Raw genomic sequence first — 24,635 nt, forward strand, 5'->3', positions numbered from 1 at the left:
ATTGTGGAGGACTATAAATACCTTGGAGTACACATTGACAATAAACTGGACTGGGCTAAAAACACCACAGCACTTTACAGGAAGGGCCAGAGTCGTCTCTATTTTTTGAGGCGACTGAGGTCCTTCAACATCTGCCAGAAAATGCTGAGGATTTTCTATGAGTCTGTTGTGGCCAGTGCGATCCTCTATGCTGTTGCATGCTGGGGGAGCAGGCTGAGGGTCGCAGATGCCAACAGACTTAATAAACTGATCCGTAAGGCCAGCAATGTTGTGGGGATGGAGCTGGACTCCCTCAAGGTGGTGTCGGAGAGGCGGATGCTGTCCAAGATAAAGACAATGTTGGATAACACCTCCCACCCACTCCATGACATGCTGGTCAGTCACAGGAGCAAAACTTTTGCTTATATATATATATATAAGCAAAAGTTTTGTGAGATCCTGAGTTTGTTTTGTGAGATCCCGATTTTGTTTTGCGAGATTTCGCAAAACATTTGCGAGATCTTGCAAAAGTCCGTCTTAATTTCTTTTCTCCCATGTCCCCTGCGGGGCTCCGTACTATCTAACATGATTAAGGTGGTGGTTAAGATTAATCCACAATCCAGCGCGTAGCATATGAACGCAGAAGGACACCTTTCGCGTTCCCATGGAACACTTTGGGACGTGACAAATCGTCGGTATATTACGCGTCAGGAGTGAGAACGGGCTCCACTGTGTGTGCATTTGTCCTTGTCATGACTGGGCAAGATGGCGCCAGCAGTATGCACGGCGACACGTCCGCTAACCCTGCTAACTTTGCTTTGGCTTTGGCTAGCCTTATCCTTCTCCTTTCTATCTCAAAATGCTCTCGCTCTGCGTGTGTATAATCGCCAGTTACTCCTTGAAATCAAAGCTTCATATGACCTCGCTCTTAAACAATCGGTGGTAGGAAATGCTTATGGGCCTCCTCCACCACTCCTAGAGCCCTGTATCCCGGCCTACTTGTGTCAACACACCTTCACAACGTCCTGGAAAAAGCGTCCGAGGAAACGAGGAAAGCGGGCTGGTACACTCATCAAACTCCGAGCTGTTCTCCGCGCTTCTCGCGGAACTACTGGACCAGCAGAGTGCATCTCGAGATGGATCCTGCCTGTTGTCCCTGGAACTTCCACGTCACTTGATCCCCCGTCCTCAGCTTTTTATTTTCCTAAGCGGCCTCGGACCCGTGGATGCGGTGTGGACCACAGAAATCTTCGCACACTTAACCGAGCTGGAGCGTCCGATGCTAGGATCTACACATTCCAAATGGCCTTGCTAAATGTAAGATCATTAGCAAACAAGACGTTTGTACTAAACGACTTCATAAAGTCACAACAGTTGGACTTTCTATTTCTGACGGAAACATGGCTCCAACCCGGTGAGTCTGTAGCGTTTTCGGAACTGGTCCCTCCCAATTTCTCATTCTTCAGCCTCCCTCGGTCCTCTGGCAGGGGGGGAGGCCTAGCCACTGTGTTCAATCCTCGATTTCATTGCCATCAAATATTACAGCATGACTCATTTTCTAGTTTTGAACTCCAGCTATTTGAGTTACACCTTAATCCTGCTGCGCCTCTGCTGTGTGCCCTTATATATCGCCCTCCCAAGTTTAATAAGGATTTTATCAAAGAGTTTTCTGATTTTATGGCTGGAATCGCTCTTAAATACGACAGCTTTTTGATCCTTGGCGATTTTAATATTCATGTCTGTTGTGACTCGAAATTTTTGGTCAAGGACTTTTTAAATATTATTGATTCCTTTAACTTGACCCAGTGGGTTTCTGGTCCCACGCACGAAAAAGGTCACACACTGGACTTGGTGCTTTCCCACGGGTTGGAAGTGTGCATCACGGATATATCCGAATTACGCATTTCCGATCATCTTCCTGTGTTGTTCACTCTAACACTGCGCTGCTCGATGGACAAGTCGAACGCCCCACTGCGCAAAAAGCGAGCGCTTAATGTACTAACAGCACCTGCTTTTTCTGCTGCCTTTATGGACTCTGGAATATTGAACTCCAATTGTAAAAATGTTGAGGACCTTTCGGCTATTCTTCATTCTACTTGCACTTATATCTTGGACTCTATTGCACCATTCAGAACTGTGTGCGCTAAGAATTCATCAGAACCGTGGTTGAACGATTACACCCGCTCCCTCAGACGCGACTACAGACGCGCTGAAAGGAGATGGAAAAAGGACAGATTGTATGTTTCCTTACAGATTTTAAGGACTTGTCTCTCTGCTTATCAAGAAGCTGTAAAAACTGCAAAAACACAATTTGTCTCAAACTTAGTATCAGCAAACGGTCATAGGCCTCAGGTACTTTTTAACATTCTTAATCGCTTTTTTAGTTTATGTGATAATCCTGGAGTTACTTCTTCACCAAGTATGTGCGATGATTTTTTAGCATTTTTCAATAACAAGATCTTATCGATTAGGGCCCTTGTTTCGTTGTCTGTTGTCTCAGTTCAAAGCCCTCCACCTGTGTGTTCAGCTGTCTTAGAGCAGTTTGATCCCGTCTCCCTTAAGGACCTGACCGCGATAGTTAGTGGCCTAAGATCATCACACTGCCCCTCTGATTCTCTTCCCCCGAGTCTGCTCAAAAACACTTTTAATATTGTTGGCCCTTTTATTTTGAAATTGATTAATACGTCCCTTACTACAGGCTGCGTCCCACTATGCTTCAAACAAGCTGTAGTTCAGCCTCTTCTTAAAAAACAAAACCTGGACCCAACTGTTCTGTCTAATTACAGGCCCATCTCAAAGCTTCCTTTTCTATCTAAAGTTTTGGAGAAAGTGGTCTATCTACAGTTGCAGGCACACCTCGATTCTAATATGATCTCAGAAAAATTTCAATCTGGTTTTAAATCATTACATAGCACTGAGACAGCACTTTTAAGGATTTTTAACGATATTCTTAATTATGGATTCTGGCAGCCCTGCTGCCCTTTTACTGTTGGACTTGTCAGCAGCTTTTGACACGGTTGACCACGACATCCTGTTATCACGGCTAGAATCGCATGCTGGCCTAAAAGGATCTGCCCTTCAGTGGTTTCGCTCCTACTTGACAGAAAGGTTCTTTTATGTCAATATGGGCCCCCACAACTCCAAATTAGCTCCTCTTAAATACGGCGTTCCTCAAGGCTCTATTTTGGGTCCCGCCCTCTTCGCACTCTATTTGCTGCCATTGGGCTCCATCTTCTCGCGGTACAGCATTTCATTTCATTGCTTTGCGGATGATCTACAGATTTATCTACCTTTAAAATCAGGATCAGATCAACCGCAGCTCTTATTACGCTGCCTTGACGACGTTAAACAGTGGTTATCATTAAATTTTTTACAGCTAAACGAAAACAAAACTGAGGTTGTCATTTTTGGCAATTTCAATCATATCGACAGCACGTTGGGTACCCTCTCCTCGTATTGTAAAACACATGTAAAAAACCTCGGAGTTTACATTGATGGTTCTTTTAAATTGAATAAGCAGGTGAGTGCAGTAGTTCAGTCCTGTTTTTTTCAGCTAAGACAGCTAGCCAGGATAAAGCCATACCTTCCGGCTGACGTCTTCGAGCGTATCATCCACCTTTTTCTTACTTGCAGATTGGACTACTGCAATTCATTGTATTATGGCCTAGATCATGCCACCATCCATCGCCTTCAGATGGTTCAAAATGCTGCTGCTCGCCTGCTAACCGGTACCAAACGGAGAGAGCATATAACCCCAATTTTAGCCTCTTTACACTGGCTCCCTGTCCCCTACAGGATCCAATTTAAACTCTTACTTTTTGTTTTTAAGTCACTCAACGCCCGAGCCCCCCCCTACTTGTCAGAGCTCCTCTCTGCCTATGCTCCAGGAAAACCCACGAGATCTAGTTCAAAACTATTGTTGTCCATTCCACGGACTAACCTCAAATCTCGTGGTGATAGATCCTTCTCTGTGGCAGGTCCCAGACTTTGGAATAGTCTCCCCTTTAATATTAGATCTGCTCAAACTCTTGAGCAATTTAAATCTTTACTAAAGACACACTTTTACACTCTGGCTTTTAACACATTATGACCCAAGCATTTTGGATTTATCTGAATTAGTTAGTATTGTTTCAATTCTTCTATTTTATTGTTTCTATTGTTATTATTGTATTACACTGTAGTTTTTAATTGTATTGTTATTGTTAAGCACTTTGTGCAGCATCGGCTGTTGGAAATGTGCTATATAAATAAATCTGACCTTGACCTTGACCTTGACCTTGATGCGCAGTGGTGGTGGAAATGAGGAAGTATAGGAAAGTACTGAAAGTAAGAAGTTACCAAAGAAAAAGAGGGAAAATGAAAAAGAGAAATGTGCTAACAAGTGCAGAGTATTGATGGAAGGATTACTTTGAAGAGCTCATGAATGTAGAAAATGAGGACAGATGGAGTACCTTTAGCGAAGCAGCAAGCGCAGAGGATTATTAGGGAGGAAACAATGACAGTTGTAAAAAAATAAGTGTGTAAAGGCAGTTGGTTCAGATGACATACCTGTAGAGGTACGGACATGCCCAGGAGAACAGGCAGTGGACTTTATGTCCTGTGTTTAACACAATCTTGGAGAATAAGAGAACACGTGAGGAACAGAGAAATCGAGAAGTGTATCGGAACTGATTTGGGGGTTTAAGGAGATGAGCCATTCTTTAAAGCTATGGGAGAGAGTTGCTGGAGCCAGGTTAAGACGATGATTGGTAAGCAGCAGCAGATCAAGCTAAATGAGTATGAGTTTAAATACCTTACAAAGCAATGGACAGGCACCAGAGGTGAAAAAGACTTTGCAGCCACTGAGACATCACTTATTTTGGACTCCACATTTTGTAGCTGATATTTTGAAAGAATGTAGAGTGCTAAGCTATGAGCTAATGCTACTAACTGTGATCCAAGCTACATCTATAAGCTGTCCGAATTTTTCTTTCCTGCCTGAATGTAATGCAACTTTGGATTTCAGGATGGCTTTACGAGATCAAGAACATTTTGAGAAACGGTTGCCTAACTCTGAGACCAGCCAAGCAACCAAAGGGTTCAATGCTTTGTAGATCGAGTGGCAGTCAGAGGCAGAGGTCGTGGTGCTCCAATGCTCAGCTTCCAAAACTGGCCTTTGGTACAATGTCGGGAGATACCAATTAGATATAGTCGGGCTCAGCTCAATGCATAGCTTGAGAACATATGTCAGAGGCCCACTCCGCGAAATCTTCAACTCCCACTTCCGGCAGACTGCATTTTAAGGGGGGCTGGGGACATTGAGTACAAGTGGACCATGTTCGGCTCCACGTTCATCTGCAGCTACAAGGTTCTTCACACAACTTTTGTGGTGGCAGTAATCCCAGAACCATATGGTGGACACCAGAGGTGAAAGAAGACATTAGGCTGAAATAGGAGACTTATCGGGCTTAGCTAGCCTGTGGGACTCCAGACGCGCTTGACAGGTACGGCAGGCCAAGCAGATTGTGGCTCTGGCAGTGATTCATACAAAGGGGGAAGCGTTATTCTGAACACTGTTTACAGTGGTGGTGGGATGCTGCTGATTTCAAATGGGTAAGTAAACTGAGTTGAAGTTTATTCATACAGAGCTTTCTACAGACACAGCAGAGGAACACTCCTCAATCTGGACCAGCTTTTTATCCTCTCAAGGATATTTTGGGTGCATGCGATTTTACCCAACCAGTCCACACGTGTTTTTTGGACTTGGAAAAGGCATTTCTCTGTAGCAAGGAATCATTTTATGGACCAAGCTGAGAGCACATTATTAAAAACAAACAAAGAAAAACCCACACGCATTCCAGTCACAACTTTTCATCAGTTTTAATGAAAATAAACATTATGTTTAGAATACAAAACAAATAAATAACCAAGTATTTCATGCTGGACTCAGGCAACACATTATGCTGTCAGCAAGTAGAATGTGAAGGAGCACACCAGCATGTTGCTTCTAGGAAAAGTTGGAACTGAACTTTTCTGGCCAGCGTAGTTTCCACTTGTTTTTTTCTCCTGCAGGTAAATTTGACTTATGCATGGTTGTCAAATTTACCTTTTTTGTTTTACACAAACATGTGCATATAAATTACAAGTTATAGACTTCATAATTATATTTACTAATTACATTTACGGAGATTTGTTTGACACAAAGGAAAAGTACATCTTTTATTGAAGTACTCTTTTATTTCTGTCTATCAATATAAGTTGGAGATGTCTATGGTAGCTGACTTAAAAAAATACAATTTCCTGCAATTTGTTTTGGCAAAGTGACTAATTATTCATAAAAATATTTTATGCTAAAGTTAAAGTTGTCACCTAGAATTTTTTTTAAATTACTAATAATCAGCAGATAATATATCAAGTGCAAAATTATTTCAGGGTGTACCGATGTGTGTCACTTTACTTATTCATAGCTGTTGAGCCATGATCCTGAAGATCTTTGAACTTTGCTGGTGAAAGAAAGCGATTAAGCTAATCCAATCTATTCAAAAAGTAAAACACTTTCTTTTTAAAATTGTTGGTTGAAGGAAACAAGGGAATGATAGTCAGTTTAACTTTATTATTATTATCGTTATTATTATTATTATCATTATTATTCCTGCAGGCGAAGAGAAAAAACAAGCTGTGGAATCACTGTAGTACACTCACTGCTGGATCTGGTGTTGCCCTCTAGTGGACACTCTGGGCAGCCATGAGCCTTTATGAAAACCCCTCCATACTATTTCTAGCAAAATAGACAGGTTATGATATTTAATTTTATATACAAACAGATAAATGTGAGGAGAAAAGCACAACACTTGTTTCTGCTATATTCAGGTGACACAAGCAGGATCTTAAGTTGCCACAGAGGAAAATGACTCTCTTTCATGCCTGCCATCCCCCTGCACCATATCTACAGGATCCACTGTCATATTCAGTCAGCCATTTGCCATTTTTTCCACAAACCACCAAATACACAAAGGATTCATAGACAATCAAATATTAGCCAATTCCCTAGTTACCATAGTTAGTAACAAAAAATATCAGATATATTCAAAATTGGGGATTTACAGTATTTACAAACAGTTGGAGCTTGGAGCAACTGTGTAAACAAGTGCCTCCTAAAACTGTCTTCACACTGAAGCCACATGCAAGATTCAGACTGAGAAGAAGAAAAAAAGAGAAGAAGAAGAAAAACCCAGCTGATTTAATGCTCAACATGAGCATAAAACCATTTCACGTCTGTGTATTTTTTTGAGTAGAAAAAAAAAAGAAGTCTTGGTGCTTTTCTTCATCAAAACTATTTACAAAAACAAAAAAGCCCCCGAAACTTTTTTGAATTTGGCTGTATGTGTTACAGCAACTTCAGTTCTGAAGGTGTTTGAGCTTTAACAACTAGACTTAACTTGGTCGAGAGCAAGTTAAGTCTAGTCTGTTTCTTTGACAAGAAAATCCATGTTACATGGGCTAATGCTCAGTCTTTGGTAAGAAAAGATGGCAAAAAGTTGAAGATACAACTTTACACAGTGCACAAAATAAAGCCAATCTACCCTTGGTCTTTCCTTTAAAGGGAATATTGGGATGCTGCAAAATCTGAACCTAGTGTATAACCCAGTAAAACTTGCCTGAAGCTTTTGGTGGGCTGATACCTGCAGCTGTAGTTAAAGATGAAGACTGTGCAGTGTGGTACCAGTTCTTAACTGGAACGGTTCCCCATGCTACGACAAGTGCACAGTTGTCTACTGCTAACCATCCCTGTACAAAATATAATTGTGAACTCTCAAGATGGCCGGCCTATGTCAGGTTGAACTTGAAGAAGTGACGTTGAATTTCTTCTATCAAAGAGCACAAGATGGTGTGGCGGAGGTGTGGTCCCGGGCGCGTCAACGGGGCGGTGCTGGAGATGCCGGTGAGAACCACTCCTCCCCTGCAGACGCGCCCGGGACCACACCTCCGCCACAGATGGTTTCCGGCATACTTAGCTTTACTTGTTCATCTTCATTTAGTTTGCAATTCAGATCATCACTCGTTAAACCTCGTAAAGCATAGTAACAAGTCACTGTATGTAAAATCGTCATTTCACCTTAGAGATTGTCTAGTGCAGAAATATGACAGACACATTGAGTGCTAAGGGAAGAACAAGTGCCACTGTGTGTTGTATGGCTTCAGTGTGAAGAAGTTGACATTGCTTCTTATTCACCGTGTGCTTCAGAGGTGGAATTCTATAAACGTTTACTCATACTTAAGAATTTCTGAGGGAAATGAACGTCCACATGCAGTCAAGTTACTTTTAATGATATGATTAAAATGCTCATCTAGACAGCTTTTTAGCATTTCTCTTGACTGAAGTAGGATCTAAATGCTTTTGTACATCTTTCACTAGTGTTATATACATGCTTCTGTTTGTATTTATCCACATATCCAGAAGATTGTTCTTTGTGTGTCTTTACGTGTCCCGGTGTGCGGGATTTATTTCTTCACTCATTCTTCTTTTACATTCCACCTGAAGAAAAAACAGCAGGAAAGATTTTAAAATTGTAAAACAAACACAATTATAAAAAGTAATAAAATAATAATCAGCAATAGAATTCACGCCGCGTAGTAAAGGTAAGAGCATTTCGATACGCAGAATCTAAAGAGAATTAATAATCTGTAACCCTCTTTGTGAGAAAGAGACTCAGTTATTTTACACACAATACAAGAAAAGTCAGGCTCAAGTTGAGCAGCTCATACATAAAGAATATACATGTACTGAACTATTAGGATTTATTAGGTAAATAATCCATGTAATAAAAGACAAAAAGTCCAGGATAAAAATAAAAGGAGAGGTCAGGTCATCTCCTGAAATCAAATCTAAGGTTCCCCTCCATGACAGCACTATTGCAGTGCGTCAGCATTCAAAATGCCAGCACCCTGGAGCTGTAACGTCCACTCTGAACGGGCCAGTTTTTGACAGTTAAGTTAGTGCGTCGCATTGATACCTTATGTTAATGTTTGTACAGTAAGTAAAACTTCTCAGGATGATGCCTAAGTGTTTCCGTTTTGCATTTGTATTACCAAATATTTTGATTATTTTGAGCTTCAAGTCATTATATGCCCCAAAAAAATGAGGTCAGTTGACTACTCGTGTATATAATAAATAACTACACGTTTCACTTGATTGTGTTGGAGCAGTTCGTGGAGGGACTTCTACCAGGCACTGAATGGGTCCACTGCCAATGCCCAGCTGGCTTGGACCCAGTGGTGACGCTGGCAGAGGAACCCCCAGCCGAGAGAGCACTACGCATACACATAGGGCCAGTGGGACTGCCACAACCAGTGGCGGGCAGTCAGTCAGTCCCAGGCCCAGCCCAGAGGAGGAGGCTCTAGGGTCCATCTCCATCATGACCGGCTGCTTCAGAGGCCCCAAACACAAGCTAAACAATATATTGTATGTAGTGTCACGTTTGCTGTTTTGCCCTGGCAGCTAAGGACACTGTGCCCCACCCACTGAGAGCAACATGAACGTAGGGGCAGGAGTGTTGAAGGTGTTGGAAGCCAGGAGTTTGGGACACATCCCACTGATGGAGCTGCTCCAGGCAGCTCACTATAACCCGATGACAGGGCATATGGAATATAATAATGACCTTCTACCTTAAGGTTGTGTTTGAGTGACTGGCCCGAACCTCATCAGGCCATTTCACCAGAGCACACAGGGATATTGCTTTCTATTAGGTCTGGTACGTTATGCAACGTGATATTCTGAAGCAGTTTCTGTCCTGGATCAGGTTGAACTTACCCTGTGCTCAGTAAAAATTGAATGTTATATCCATATTCACTGCTCTGGTAATATCCTCCTCCAACACACAAACTGAAATCACCTGATTGTAGTGCAAGTGCAACTAGAATTGATACGTGAGATCGACAAACAAGCAGACTAACAATTTCAAGGAATGGGACAACCGGTTCTTGACTCCCCTCCAGAAATGTGACAATGCACAAGCTTATTGAAGTGATGCAATAGCATACAACATAAAAGCTAAAGGTGCTGCAATGCCATATTAGAATGTGTGACATGGTACAGGAGCACGGGATTTTTTTTAGCAGATATCTTAACTTCAACTTTTCAGTATTGTTCTCATTTCTTTTGGTGACTTTGCTGAGCTTGCATGTCAGTCACTAGCAACAAAATCCACATTTTGTAAATATTTGTTTCTATGTATTGAATACAAACGCAGACACCAAATGTTTCACCTTTTATCACTCTAGTTGTCCTGCAGTTTCTGCACAAGTCTCCTCTTCCTCCTCCATTCTTTCCTCCTCCTGCTCCATGTCCTCCTCCATCGTCTCCTCTTGTCCTGTAGCCTCCTCGCGAGCTGTTAGAGTGCAGTACTGTCGTCCTCGCTGCCTTTGGCCACGTCGCACCTTGCGGCTAAGGCCTTTTCTCTTTGTTCCCAATGAGGATGACTGAGATGAACAAGAAGATGAAGGGGAGCACGGTTTGGACTTTAACGGTGGGCTGTGTCTCTGTATTGAGGAAAGGGAAGGAGGATGACTGGGATCAGTGTGGCAACCTGAGGAGATGCAAGGAGCCTGGTACTCCTGGTCTGGATGTGGGGCTGATGTGGAGGATGGACAGACTGTCGAAGAATCAGGAGCTTCATAGCAGACATCTTCCTCTGTGTTTGCAGGAACTCTTTGAGGAGAATCTAAGAAAACAGAAAACAATAATGAGCAAATTGCGTACAGTTTATTTGTGAACATTCTTTTTAGGGAGAAAATGAATCTTGGTTCTTTGTTTCTTCCGACCTGGGCCACTGCTGGTCTGGGACTCATCAGTCATCGGTGGCTCTGCTTCTTCCTGGATTGTTGGTACAGATGCTAGCAGACCTAACATACACACATACATACTTTATAAGTGCAATGTTGATTTAATGTCCTGTCTAATGATAAAGTGAAAAATCTTCTTATGTTGTCCCAATTATTTGTTATGCCGAGATATACTGTGGTAGCACTGTCATTGGTAGATAATGACATGACACTCCCTCCATGCACAAAGGTGTTTATTATTAAGGGGAAAAAATCCAAACTTAAATGGCCCTGTGTGAAAAACTGATTGCCCCCTAAACCTAATAACTAGTTGCACCACACTTAACAGCAGCAACTGCAATCAAGCGTTTGTGATAAACTGGTAGTCATTCACAGCACTGTGGAGAGATTTTGGTCCACTCATCTTTAGAGAATTGTTTTAATTCAGCCACACTAGAGGTTTTTCGAGCATGAACCACCTTTTTAAGGTCATGCCACAGCATCTCAATCGGATTCAGCTCTGCATATGGCTTATTAGCAAGTCACAAGCACACAACAGCATCAGTACAGATTCTTCTGTTTAACTGACGCCTTCTTGGATTGTTAAATCGGGCCTGGGGTGTCTGTATATTTTGACTTGGGGTGTCTGTTTTTTTTATCAGTCTGTTCAGGTTATCGACAGACAGACTGTCATGTCATGCTGCTACTGTTACCATCTGTGAGGTGCATGAATGCAAAAACAAATTATGTCCAATAGAAGTCAATCCACAGAAGCCTCTCTCTTATTTGAATTGCACATTCCTAGAATGAATTACTGATGGAATTTTCAAGAAAAAATATCCTGCAGCGGGGTTAGGCCCACAGTTAAAAAATCTTGAGGTGCTATTCTTCTTATAGCAGTAGGAGAGCAACTGTTATAATGCCATTTTGAGTTTTCATAACGGAGATTTTTGTTGTGTTGCATTATTGTGCAGTTTTTAGAGTGGAATGGTCTGTACACCCAACACATCCCTGTATTAGCTTAATGGTGCACTTCAACCGAGACTGGACACTCTGCAGTCAGTGTTTGTACACAAGCTAGATTCCTGACAAACATACAGGAGCAGTAATGAAAGGCAGAGGCTTCAGGGAAGTAATTGCGTGACTCCATAGGGTCATGTAGCATGTATCACTATGGGATAACGCCACATAGGCCCCCAAGTTCATTTCATTTTTGATTTATTTAAATGTAAAACAGAAATAGTGCTTTTGATGTAATGATTACATTAACTATGTAATATATGTACAGAAAATGCACTGTGATGTGATATATGTCGTAATCCAGGGAAACAAATTCTTATACCAGGACCAGTGAGATTCTACTCATATTGCACTGCCCTAATCCAAACCAATCTCAACATGAAGGGAGTGGCACACTTTGCCCTTTGGTATGATGACTTACTGAGTCCTCTGTAGTGGGAAAGCTGCTGGTAAACTTGTTTCATCCTCTCAATGTTAAGCCTACTACTCTCTGCATGGTTGATCATGGGTTTGGGGTAATCCACTCCCACCACACAGTTGGCTGCTTTCTGTAGTGACTCAGGGGCGTTCCATGGCTCATAGATATACCGGTTCGGGTAGTCCTTAAGAATGGGGATGTAATGCCTGCAGAGATTTCAAAAGAATATAATCTGAACTTTAATATGGCATGTGTTTCACTTCAAATCACTTTAAGTCAGCCTATAGCAGAGCTTAATCATCCATTCCAGAATTTACAGACATTTTTAATCCTTTTCACATGAGTGCATTACGACATCAGTTATCTACATGCTCAAAAGCCCCTGACGTCAAGGGACAAAAAAAGAAAGCAATTTGGTCCTCATGTGCACAATGTTTTGAGCTGTTATTGGTATATACTATAACACAAAATTTGGAAATGATATCTTGAAAACTTTGGATGCTAGACTGTCACAAAACAGGCTAACAAGCAAACAGAATTGATTACATGCTACCTCCCCTCAGAGGTAATGATGTGTTCAGAATGTGATGGTACGAGATACCTGATGTAGTCTCCCGTCGGGTCAGTTCTCCTTCCGAAGCCAACAGGACAGTAGCAGTGGAAGAACTGCTGAAAGAAAGCACTACAGGACAACCACATCCAGCTACCAGCATTCACACTCCAGTCTGCATCCAGCAGCATTTCCTCAAACACCTGCAGGAACACAGAACCAGATTGCAAGGAGCACTGTTACCGTGTCTTATAAGGTCAATTTACCTGTTCATCACCTGGGAGACAACAGGTTTCAGATTGAATGAAAAAACAGACAGTCCTACTTTCATGCCGCTCTCCCAGCTGATCCACAAGTCTCCCCTGGTGAGAAAGCAGGCCACAGCGTGCCGCGCCAGGTGGTGGATCCAGCCCTCTTGTCTCAACTGGGTCATAATGGCGTCGATCCAGGGGAAACCAGTTCGACCCTCAGCCCACTTGGCCAGTGCTTCTGGGTTCTGGTCCCATGGGATCTGGAAACAAACATGTTACATAGTAAGTAACTGTGTTTAGACATATATTTAGGCTGATAAACATGTTACCTGTACTTATAAGCTGAGAAATCAACTTTTCAGTCTCTCTCACCTAGTTCCAAAATTGATAATGCAGCTGTTTATCTTTTTTTTTTTTTTCTGGGGGGGGGCGTATTATAAAATGTCAGTTTGTGGCACTTTATCTAGAGACAGGTGCTAATAACTCTTTTACCTACAGTAATGCTTATTTATACATCCACTCCCTGCAAAGGTTCACCTGGACACAGATGGGGTTTCCATCCATACGGTCAAAGTTTGGGTTGTTGGTGGCTGCAGTGTAAAAGAATTCCCTCCATAAGAGCTGGCCGAACAGGGACAGAGGAGGAGTACAGCGTTTGCGGACCTGATGGAAAAACAGACAGGGGAAAAACTGGGATGAGAAAGTAATTCATCTTCAGTTAACACTGTGTTAAAACCCCATTAATGAGGGGTTATTGAAGTGCAAGCTAGTTTGGGAGTCACCACACCAAGTGCTCCAACTACCACTGGGACCACTGTTACCTTCACCCTCCACATCTTCTTGAGCTCTTCTCTGAGCAGTTGGCACTTCTCGTTTTCCTTTTTCCTGATGTTGCGGTCATTCGGAATCACTACATCTACTTGTCTATCAGCACTATGTCCGGTTAGTTAGCCACTATTATTTTGTCATGGGGTCTTGCCTGGTGTGATAGACCCCAGCCTCTATGGATCTTGTGCTCAATGCTTGTTCCTGTGCTGCCATGATTAGTGCCTCCGTGCTGTCTATCAATCCAGCTTTGTCCAGCCACTGATAGAGGAAGTGGCTGACATCCAGAAATCCTATCTGCCGGTGGTACATACCGTGCAGGGGCCTGTTCTTCCATGATGATTCTTCCTCTTGCTCCTCTTTTTTGGGTTTCTGCTTCCTCAAGTATTCATTGAGCATGCGGTTGGACATGGACATCTTCCTCATGTACTTATGGATGTTCGTTGTGTCATCCTTGATCGTGGTACTAACACTTACTAGTGTCTGGCCTCCTTCCTTCCGCTTGGTGTACAGTTTCAAGGTGCTGGATTAGGGGTGAAACCCTCCGTGCATGGTGAGTAGCTTCCTTGTCTTGACGCCACTGGCTTCCATCTCCTCCTTGATTACTTGATCACGGGCATGGTGTAGGTGTTGATAACCCAGCTCTTGTTCTTCCCATTCAGCGGACTCCTTAGGACTTGCCTGATTCTCTACAGGTATTTAGTGGTTGCGCGTTTCCTAGCAACCTCTTCGTGGTTCCCATTTGCCTGCGGGATTCCCATGTACTTGTAGCTGTCCTCAATGTCTGCAATGTTGCCTTGTGGTAGTTCAATCCCCTCAGTTCTGACTACCTTCCCTCTCTTTGTTACCATCAGACTACACCTCTCCAGTCTGAATGACACTCCACTGTCACTGCTGTATATCAGTAGTGAAAAGCTACTACCATCAATAGGAATAAAGCTCTTGTTTACAGGGAACGAATGGACAGTAACAATGGGCCAGAGATCCCATACTTGCGAAGCACCACCCACTGGATACGTCAAAGGACTCAGTCGAATGTCTTTTCCATGTCAACAAATCATTTCTTTAACTGGTTGGACAAACTCCCAGGCACCCTCGAATATCTTCGAAAGGATTTAGAGCTGGTCCAGAGGTCCGCAAGGAGGACAAAACCCAGATTATTCCTCCAGAATCCAAGACTCTACAAACAGATGGACTCTCCACTCCAATACCCTTGCATAGACTTTCCCAGAGGCTGAGAGAGTGTAATCCCCCTGCTGTAGGAGCACACCCCTCGGTGCCTCTTCTTAAACAGGGGAACTCCTTGGCAAAAGTAATTTAAAAAAAATTATTAAATTTTTTTTAAACTAATAAATACCTTAAAAAATAAACTGAATCACTGTCTGCTGGAAGTTCTGATGTAGTCAAGAGAAACATGCAATAACTATCCAATACAAATTTAGGTCAATGTAACATTTTAAGGCCTTTTTTAGATGAATATTAATTGAAGACATTTTAAACCACCCTTCGGTTGTTTTGAGTCATTTTATCTGTGACAGTACCTTCATGTAGAGCTCTCTCAGGTTGTAGTACAAAACTCTGCAGGACAGACACCCGAAACGCAGGTAGGGGCTGAGACCGGTAGGACTGGCATATAGAGAGCAGGTTTTAACACGGGAGTGCTCCAAGCTGGTTACCCACACCTAAAGAGACAGACACAATCAGGAATCATCATCTTCAAGCTGAGGCTGTATCATGTGAAGAAAAAAAAAAAAAAAAAAGCTTGACCCCACCAGTGTGACCCCTCAGCCTCCTAGCAGATACACCTATGATATGAATTTGAAGCTCCTACAGCGCCTCATTTTTGAGTTATCACATTTACAAACTTAGCTATCCATGCTGTCCACAACACTTAAATTATGACTGTCCAACCACTATGCCAAAAAGTATTTTATATTTTATGATATATTCTCTCTAACCCAAGTGGGGTCACGCAAATATCTCATCAGCCTTTTACGTGTGAGGGGTAAAAACTGAAAAGAAGCAAGACAAGACTAGCTGTGTAATGCTTACAGAAATATGTGTAGTAACTCTAAATTAATTGCTACAGGTAAACAGAATGACTTGAAACAAACAGAGCACCTTAAAGACGCTAAGGCTTTCAGGAGTCAAAGTAGGGAGTGATTCACAAATGCAAAATTACAACGGAAAAAAAAGTATATCAATGAAAGCCTTATGGAGTCACAATCATGATATTATTTGGCTATATCACAATATACGATATATATCACCATATGTTTAAATAAACTACAAAAACAAATGTTATTTTCAACCATATAGTGGCTGAAATTGCACTGGCATACTCATTCAAATCAACCATTCAATGTTTTTTTTCTACTTTGAATACAAAAACCATCAGTTGCACACACAAGTTTCTCATAAATGACAATACTGCCACAGTAAGTCTCTTTCTGTGGTCAACACTAGACCTTTAATAAACAAAAGATCATAGCAACAAAAAAAACTACATCAAGCAAGAATTCATGAGACAAAAGTTAAACAAATGAACTTAAAAATGTTTGATGCATTCGCAGTGTGTGTGAGAAGAAAAAAAACTCAGTGATCTACATGCAAACAGGCTTAATGTTGCCATGGCAACTTATACAAGATTCAAGAAAACTTTATTTGTCACATGCAAGTTTCCCTGCAGTGAAATGGACCCCCCCCCGACCTTACATACACAACACAGACATCACATGGGGAGACAGGTCGAAGATCGGTAGTATTATGGAAAAACACTGAAATGTACACTACAATGGGAAAGTCCAAGAGGGGAAAAAAGAGACCTCTACTCATGCTGGGCTCCTGGGAGGACAGCATGAGAACAGAAAACAACAACACTCCTCTACACAGAAAGCACATAAATGTCCACAGCACAACATTATGGAGCACGTGACAAGCAACAGGGGTGAGGAATAATCCGAAGCAAACACAGCAGCCATCTTGTATACTCGATTGTTACGATAAAACCATTTTAACCATCGTACACGGAAAAACTTGCATTACATCCGGAGATTACCAGGTAAGTAGGTATGGATAGCAGAGCAAGGAGGCAACACTGTCAAATTACTAATTTATCCCTATTCTGTGGGCATTTACTGAAAGTTTAAGAACAAGGAGGACAAAAGTAAACAAACAAACAAACAAAAAAATCAGCCAATGCAACTTAGCATTCAAAATAAACTCCTGGATTCTGGATTAGACCAATTAAAGCACTTTGACTTTAGCTTTACCTTTTTGTCCAGATGTTTACCGAGTCTGTCCAATGCCTGAGACTCTCCTCCATGCCACACAGCCAGAGGTAAACCATCTGTCCTGAAACCTGGGCACATCAAAATAAGTTTAAATACAGATCAATGTGTTAACTTTAGATTCAATAAATAAGGAAAGTAGAGTTGTGTAGTTTGCAAACCATTAATTATTTTTCTTAAAATCAGATTAAAAACATAAATGTTATAGAAAAACTTTACGTGAAAAGATAAATTATGCGTACCTAATTCTTCTAAAGAAGGGATACTGTATAGCTGGTCATGGTTGTCTTCTATTTTGGTGTGACATTTGTCCATTTGTTGCTGAGTGATGGGAGGCAGAGGTCTCCTAGGCAACTCCAGTCTGCTCACAATAGTCTGAAAACGCTTAAACGTCAGAGGAGGACTGTTGTTGTTCATCTCTATTATCCTGTAGCAAAACAGAAAAGGAAGAAAATTTGAGTAACACACAGCAACATATCTGTATCAGTTTACCAGTGGCCTCTCTGGGAGAGAAGTCTGGGAAATACAGTGTGCCGGCAATATGTAAAGGGGCTCCACACGGCGTGACAACACTATGCTCAGCCTTTGAACAAGTGATTAAAAGCAATGGTCAATTGGTGCGCCCTGATGTAACACTGACATTACCACATTTTTTAATGATTAGGGACAGACTGTATTAAGTGAGTTGCCAGATGTTGGTACCAAAAAGCCATCAGGAAATTATTTTCCAGGTGAACCACACGGTGATATTAACCCAGGAAAACACTGAGTAATGTTACAACAGTTAATAAACAAAACTATTAATGAACTGTTCTTAAGATGTAAGTTTGCAAGAGCATCTGTGTTTAATCAGCTAGCTGATTAATTTCACATATTTGTTATAGGATTAGTCAGTCACTTGAGTTCAGTTTGACTGAGCATGTGATTCACTTCCTGAATACAAAACTGAGGAAGGTATTCAAGTATCAACCAAAGACAGCAGAAGCTAAATCTAGGACATCACCTCAAGGCAGGAAACCCAGTCATCAGTTTCAGTATTAAAGGTGCAGGTCGACACTTTAATTCACAACTGCTTAATTTTAAAGCCACTGTTGTTGTTGTATGAGGTCAAAATTGTCATTTTCCAAATGGGCTTGACTATACGTAACTGAGAATTGGATTAACAAGTTAAAACAACAAACACACAAAAGGAAAATGATACCTAAGTCCATAAGCTTGCTATCAAATACTGGTTGCAGCAGACTATGAAGACTTATTCATTACCTTTTGTTAAGGTAAAAGAATTACTTTTTAAAATTACTTCTCAAACACTTGTCAATAAAGAGCTCATGTCGTTATACAAGAATGGACTGCTGATACAGGAAGGAAGAGACTAAATGGAGTTGCATAATACCTGCGTTTGTGGTGGGAATACCACTAGAAATCGACTAATTGTGTGGAAAACACAAACCTATCTAGGTTGTAGAGGGTATGAGAGTTTCTGACAATGGTCTCCACTCCAAATTCTTGGGCCAACTTAATGATTGCGCCATCCCTCTCTTTCCCGTAAGGCTCTGGGTCATATTCAAAGGTCAGCCTGGTCACGTTCCACTCCTGCAGCAAAGAATAAAAGAATTCGAAAAAAGGATGTTAAATAGTAACAATGATCAAAGAACTAATTAAATCTTTGGCTTTAACAGTTTGTAAGTCTTGTATAGATCTATCATGTGCCTACTTATAACCCAGACCACCAAGTCAAACTGTTGTATTCAAGTTGTGCATTCAAGCTTCGGTTTACAATGCCAAACTGGATTGTTCCAAATGGGTCAGTTTGAACAGAAATAAGAAGTAAAGAAAATGAAATGTATTTGACAGCCACTTCATCTGTTGTGTTTCCTGTTCACACTGATGGTAGCAGATGATAGCAGCGAAACACATGGCAGGCCTAAAAGAAACAATGGGCCAGAGAATTGGTTTGTTATAAGGTAGCATAAAATGTTACCTTATAACTAGATAAATGGTTAACAGAGAGCTAAATTGATTGTAATGCATTAGCTAAAAGCATTGAAAACATAGATAAAAGGTTTGGTTTTTGTATGCAAATGATAGACGTATGAATGTGAACTTGTTCAGTTCTAGATCTTTAATCTAGTTTTAGATGCAGAAAAATATTAGAACAGCAATTTCAGTGAGAAAAATGTAAAAATAAATATATCCCACATGCAAATTCTGCATCTGTACTATCTGAACATTCTTTGCAGATGAGGAATAACAGAGGAGAAGCAACTGACAGGAATACAGACCTTGAAAAGCCTGGGGAACACATCTGTAGGCTGGCCTCTGACTACAAAAAGCCTGGAATTGAGCTTCTTGAGACTGCTGTCCAGGTCCTCCAGAGCTTCCAAGAGAAACCTGCACAGACATAAACATGAACATAAACTCCCTTGTGGGGTGTTTCCAGTTTGCAGTGATCAGCACCTATGGTTCGTATCTATGAAAAGTGGTCCAAGGAAAGAACAGCGATGAACCAGTAAAAAAGGTGGCCGAGGCTCATTGTGCAGGTAGAGAGTGAAGGTTGTCTCTTGTGATTGTGGTCTTTATTTACAAAGTCAAGAAAGCAATGTTTTTCTTAAACATAAAAGAAAGATTTCCAGTCTCTTTTTCAGAGTGAGGAATGCAGCTTATTCAGTCGGGCTGCAACTATTCATTCAATTTGAATTTGAAATTAAATAACATGACAAAAAACCCTGAGCAATTTTTTTGGGTCAATGCTTTACTTAAAATCTTTAATGCTCAGTCATCATCATGTGATGCTGCAGCTTCAATCCAGCAGTGTTTGTTTTACAGCAAGGAAATCTACAGTAAGCCTAAAATATACAAACCACAGCTGTAGCTGCTTATCTGTTTAGGCAACAGAAACTGTGCGTAGTAGGCTACTCCGACCGTTTTGTCCCAGCAGGTAAGGGGTCTTGGTTGCCCCATTTACTACATCAGCCGGAGACTGTCTGAGAGAGGTCAGATACAGTACAGTGGAGAGAAAGTGTCTGGTAATCCAGTGAGTGGTAGACTCCCTTTTTTTATTACCTCCTGAGACGCCCGTTCACCCTGTGCTTAGACCATGCGCCGCTGCAGTGGGACGTACTGATATCTGGCCCTAGAGACATTTAAGTTCAAGGTGGACGATAGGCTGGGGGTTTAGTCACATGGGAGGGGCTGAGAGTAGAGGCGCTACTCCTCCACATTGAAATGAGCCAGCTAAGGAGTTGCAGCTGATAATGTCCTACTGAGAGGATGTCCTGATGTAGACCCAGGACACAGCGGAGAGATTACTTACTATTGGCTGGGCAGGGAAAGGCTCGAGGTTTCCCCCAATTGTTAAATTATTTTAGGTTTTAACTTTTGTTAAAGTAGCTGTCAATCAGCTTTGAACAGTGTGGATCATTCATAATCCACAGCACAACGTGCCACACATTTCAGTCGCAGCTTTTTAGTTTTTTGGATGTTAATTTGTCATATTATATTAAAACGTGAACATCTTTTATAGTAAGAGATTTTTTTTAAATATCATAATTAAGATCAGTTTATTTTAAGTGTTTGTCTTCTTGTCTGTTTGGAGTTAGGGCTGGGTGATATGAGGAAAATCTAATTTTGCAATTTTTTGTGGGCTATATAATGATACATATTGCGATACGTTTCAATAGCATCCTAAAAAAAGTTTTTTTCCAATCATATAGTGCCTAAAATTGCACTGGTATACTCATTCAAATCGACCATTCAATATTTGCACACAGATGTTTTTCACAAATGACAATACTGCCACAGATAGTCTCTTTCAGTGGTCAACACTAAACCTTTACCAAACAAAATATAACAACAACAAAAAGAAAAACTACATCAAGCAAAAATACACAAGATAAAAATTAAATGACCTTAAAAAGGTACTCTTGTGCTTATAACATGTAAAAACCATAAAATAAAAATGTGCTGACCTCAAATTACAGAAACGTTCAGAAACAACAGTGGCAGATATCAGAGCTGGTTTATTTAACGTTTTCTTTGCTGTGCGGGGAGACGCTGATATGCCGCGTTTAAAACAGGCTTCATTTTGCAGTGGATGACTTTTCAGCTTGTTGGATAAATTAGTGTTACTGCTACTTTTTGCAGCAATGGTCTTTAAGGCATGTTTTGGTAATTATCACATTTTGTTCAACATCCTCCCAGTGAAATCCAAACGACAGCAAGTGTCATTCTCTCACTTATCTGAAACTCCTGCTGCCATATTTTTCCCTATCTGGTAGTATATAAACAGACATGCTCAGCACAGCGTGCCGGGTAGAAGATTTTCCGGTTGGGAGGCCGGGGGTTAATGTTGCATTCGCAGTGTGTGGGATGGTAAATGGTTAATGGACTGATTCTTTTCAAACTACTTTTCTACAACATGCCCCATTCACCCAATCACACCCATTCACAAAAGCACTTTCTTTCTATACTTAGTACTTCCTAACTTCATTCATACACATTCAGATTCCGATGGATGCATCGGAGAGCAACTTGGGGTTAGTATCTTGCCCAAGGATACTTGGCATGCAGACTGGAGGAGCCTAGGATTGAACCACTAACCCGCCGATCAGTAGGGGACCTGCTCTAAACGATGCGAGGTGCTGCATGATTCATTACTGAAGAATTGGATTAATGGGTTCAAATATCTTTATTGTTGGTTTTGACACTGTTCATTAAACAGTTCTCAAATTTAACATAATATCTGAGTGTTTCTTAGTTTTAGACAAGTCGGTTATTCAATTTTTTTTCCTCTAAACTTTTTTTTAGTACACTGGGAAATTAGTTGCCGTAAGTATTGATAATTCTTAATAATTACATATTAACATGTACAGCATTATAACTTGCTGTTTTCAGCAGCACAAATTTTTGCATCAACACAAAAGGCAAACTTCTAAATGCTGATTTTGTTGCTTTTGTTTATTGCAGCCACAACATACTCCTTTAAAGGCTTACAGACACAAAATATACACTAACTGACTTAAACACAGACACACACACACACAAAAACCACATGCATATAAACAGACACAAAATCTAGCTCATCCAGGTGATATAATACCGTCAGAATGACTTTGCCTTCTATTAATGTAAGAAAGCCTAATAAAGCCAAATTTAATTTATACCTTGATCTAGATTGCGTGTGTACCTTATTTTATTTGACTGACCTTTGACTGTACCTGAGATTGTTTTACTTTTTGCATATAAGAAATTTATGCAGTTAAACTTAAAAACCTTATAAATTCTATATTCCAATCCAATGAGCAGTTCTTTTTAAAAGACCTGTGGGGTTTTTTTGTCTTTTACCTTTTAATATTTACCAAATACTCAAGTAACCAAGTAATAGTAATAAGTGATACAATAGACAGATAAACATAATCCATAGCTCCAGCACTACTATTGAGTGAACACAGTACTTTGTATTACCAAATACCCATATCCAAGCCACTAGTATATTATAACTAGAAAAAATTAAATTGATGAATATGCAACAACCTTAATATTATTAAATATATAGAATTTTAAAATACACTTTATAGTGGTATAAATTTTAACATAACGTATCAAACCGTTGCGCTTGAGAAGCACTGACATTTGAGGAATTTTGGATAAATGTGTTTATATATTGCCTGTAGTATACCTGTAGTAAACAAAGTACAGCGTTCTCTTCTGAAACGTGGTGGAGTGTTGACGTTTATGCAGTTATTCCAGCTATGTCGTGTTGGAGTGTCATTATCAATTAATTTACTATAGCAACCTCTATGTTTCCTTGGCAGGCGTGACAATGAATTATTTTGTAATAATTTTCGCATAGCTACTCACTAAGCAAATCGAAATTGACATCAACTCCCATAGTGCACCTCTCTCCGCTTGCGTGATTAACGGGCTTTGCCATTTCATGCGAACCTTTCTTTTACTCATGTTAAATGGACATCGTTGTCTCCATAGTTTCTGTACCAAACTGTTGTAAGTTAACTTGGTTAGCAGAAGCCTTTCAGACACCATCAAGAATTAGCTCCAATGTTTTTTAAATGTAATTTTGAGTGTAAGCCGAACAAGAATGTACAGTATTTAATTTACGTTAAACACTTCGCCTTTTAAGTGGACATACTTGGCTGATATGCGACGATAAGTTAAAGTTGTGTATTTCTTCAATGGCGCTTAGCATTAATCGGGTTGCATTCTATGCTAGCATTAGCTAAATGACGTGGAGCCGAGGCCCAAGAGTAATGGATCGTGTAAATATTGACCTAGTAAATGCTCTTCCTGTATTTCACTGGGTTAAGTTAGCCTTTAATAACCCCAAACTGTCACAATATAAAGTCACAAACCTCCATCGGTTGATTCCCACGTTAGCAGCTCCAGCAAAAAAGGGGTCTAGAATATAAACACAGCGCACTGCGTCCGCTCCATTCAGGGCCTCCTGCAGCGCAGGATTATCGTGCAACCGCAGACATTTACGAAACCAGTGGACTGAATTCACCACCATTCTAATTTGTTATTCCATCGTTATAGTAAAATCCGAAAAAACAGGCGAAATTAAGCAAAAAGGTTAAAATCACTGACAACTCAACGACTCCCAACAAACTTTACTCACTGTCAAACGAAAACTGACACTCGGGGGCGTGGCCTGTTCTGTGGGCATGGCTATAGGTTAGGTTGTGTCGGTTTGCTGGTTGGACAGAATTGAAATCGTGAACATGAGTTACAAAACTGGAGATTTGTACTTGGTTGAAGCTGCAGATGCAGGCAGCATCGGTGAGAGGTTGTGTCACCTTTCTGATACAGACCAGCACGGGTGCCTGCAGGGATTTGGGGACCCGTGAAAACAAATATCACCTTGGGCCCCACCGTTTAATTTTGGAAACCATTCCAGCACTAACACTATAGCACATTGCAAACATGGATATATATTTTGCTTAGATTTTGATCAAGATTGTTGAGACATGTGCCATTTTCTTTACATTTTATTTTTTAATGGTAATGTTATTTATTTACTCATTCATTTCGTTTACACTGATTGGTACCTTGTACCAAAATAAAAAAGTGAAAGTTGGGGTTTTTTTACTCCTTAAATGTGTAAATATAATATTTAGTATTATTTAGGAAATATAATTTTATAATTTTAATAATTCTTTGTATATTAATTTTCAAACAAAGTATAGCCAACTAAAATATGTCTCTGTCCTTAGACCTAGTTAAACTCAAAAAGGTTTTAATCTAAATTCCCAAAGGCCCTCCTGCAATTAGACACAGTGTTTGACATAAAAGAGCTCACCTATAACTAAGCCTGAGCCAGGGGTTTGATCTGTTTGGCCTGGCAGTGGACTGTCAGAGAATTGATTTCGCATACATATGTAGAAAGGGTCTGTCTGCACCAATTGCTTTTTGGCTATATTAACAGAACACATTTTCTGTTAGAAATGAAGTAAGCTAACTGATACTAGTAAATGTCAAACTGTTTC

The 24,635-nt window shown here is 40.7% G+C and overlaps 1 protein-coding gene across 2 annotated transcripts; it reads right to left on the reverse strand.

Annotated features, from left to right (window-relative positions):
- Nucleotides 1-8,265: 8,265 nt before the first annotated feature.
- On the reverse strand, nt 8,266-23,815 carry cry2 (cryptochrome circadian regulator 2). 2 transcript variants are annotated; one of them, XR_013910035.1, is made up of 14 exons: nt 23,502-23,815; nt 19,416-19,524; nt 18,584-18,726; nt 17,376-17,560; nt 17,116-17,204; nt 15,385-15,525; nt 13,556-13,681; nt 13,093-13,278; nt 12,819-12,970; nt 12,221-12,423; nt 10,780-10,860; nt 10,545-10,679; nt 10,225-10,437; nt 8,266-8,494 (listed from the first exon to the last, which is right to left on the reverse strand). XR_013910035.1 is itself a non-coding variant. In XM_026174871.2 (13 exons), exons 1-12 carry the CDS (start codon nt 23,657-23,659, stop codon nt 10,231-10,233), a joined length of 2,022 nt encoding a protein of 673 aa, XP_026030656.2. In that variant the 5' UTR covers nt 23,660-23,815; the 3' UTR covers nt 8,266-8,494; nt 10,225-10,230. The 2 variants fall into 2 exon arrangements, 1 of the variants encoding a protein (XP_026030656.2); XM_026174871.2 differs by having other exon boundaries at nt 10,225-10,679.
- Nucleotides 23,816-24,635: the final 820 nt, after the last annotated feature.

Source organism: Astatotilapia calliptera, chromosome 7 (genome assembly GCF_964374335.1).
Source record: "Astatotilapia calliptera chromosome 7, fAstCal68.1, whole genome shotgun sequence".
NCBI classification, from domain to species: domain Eukaryota; kingdom Metazoa; phylum Chordata; class Actinopteri; order Cichliformes; family Cichlidae; genus Astatotilapia; species Astatotilapia calliptera.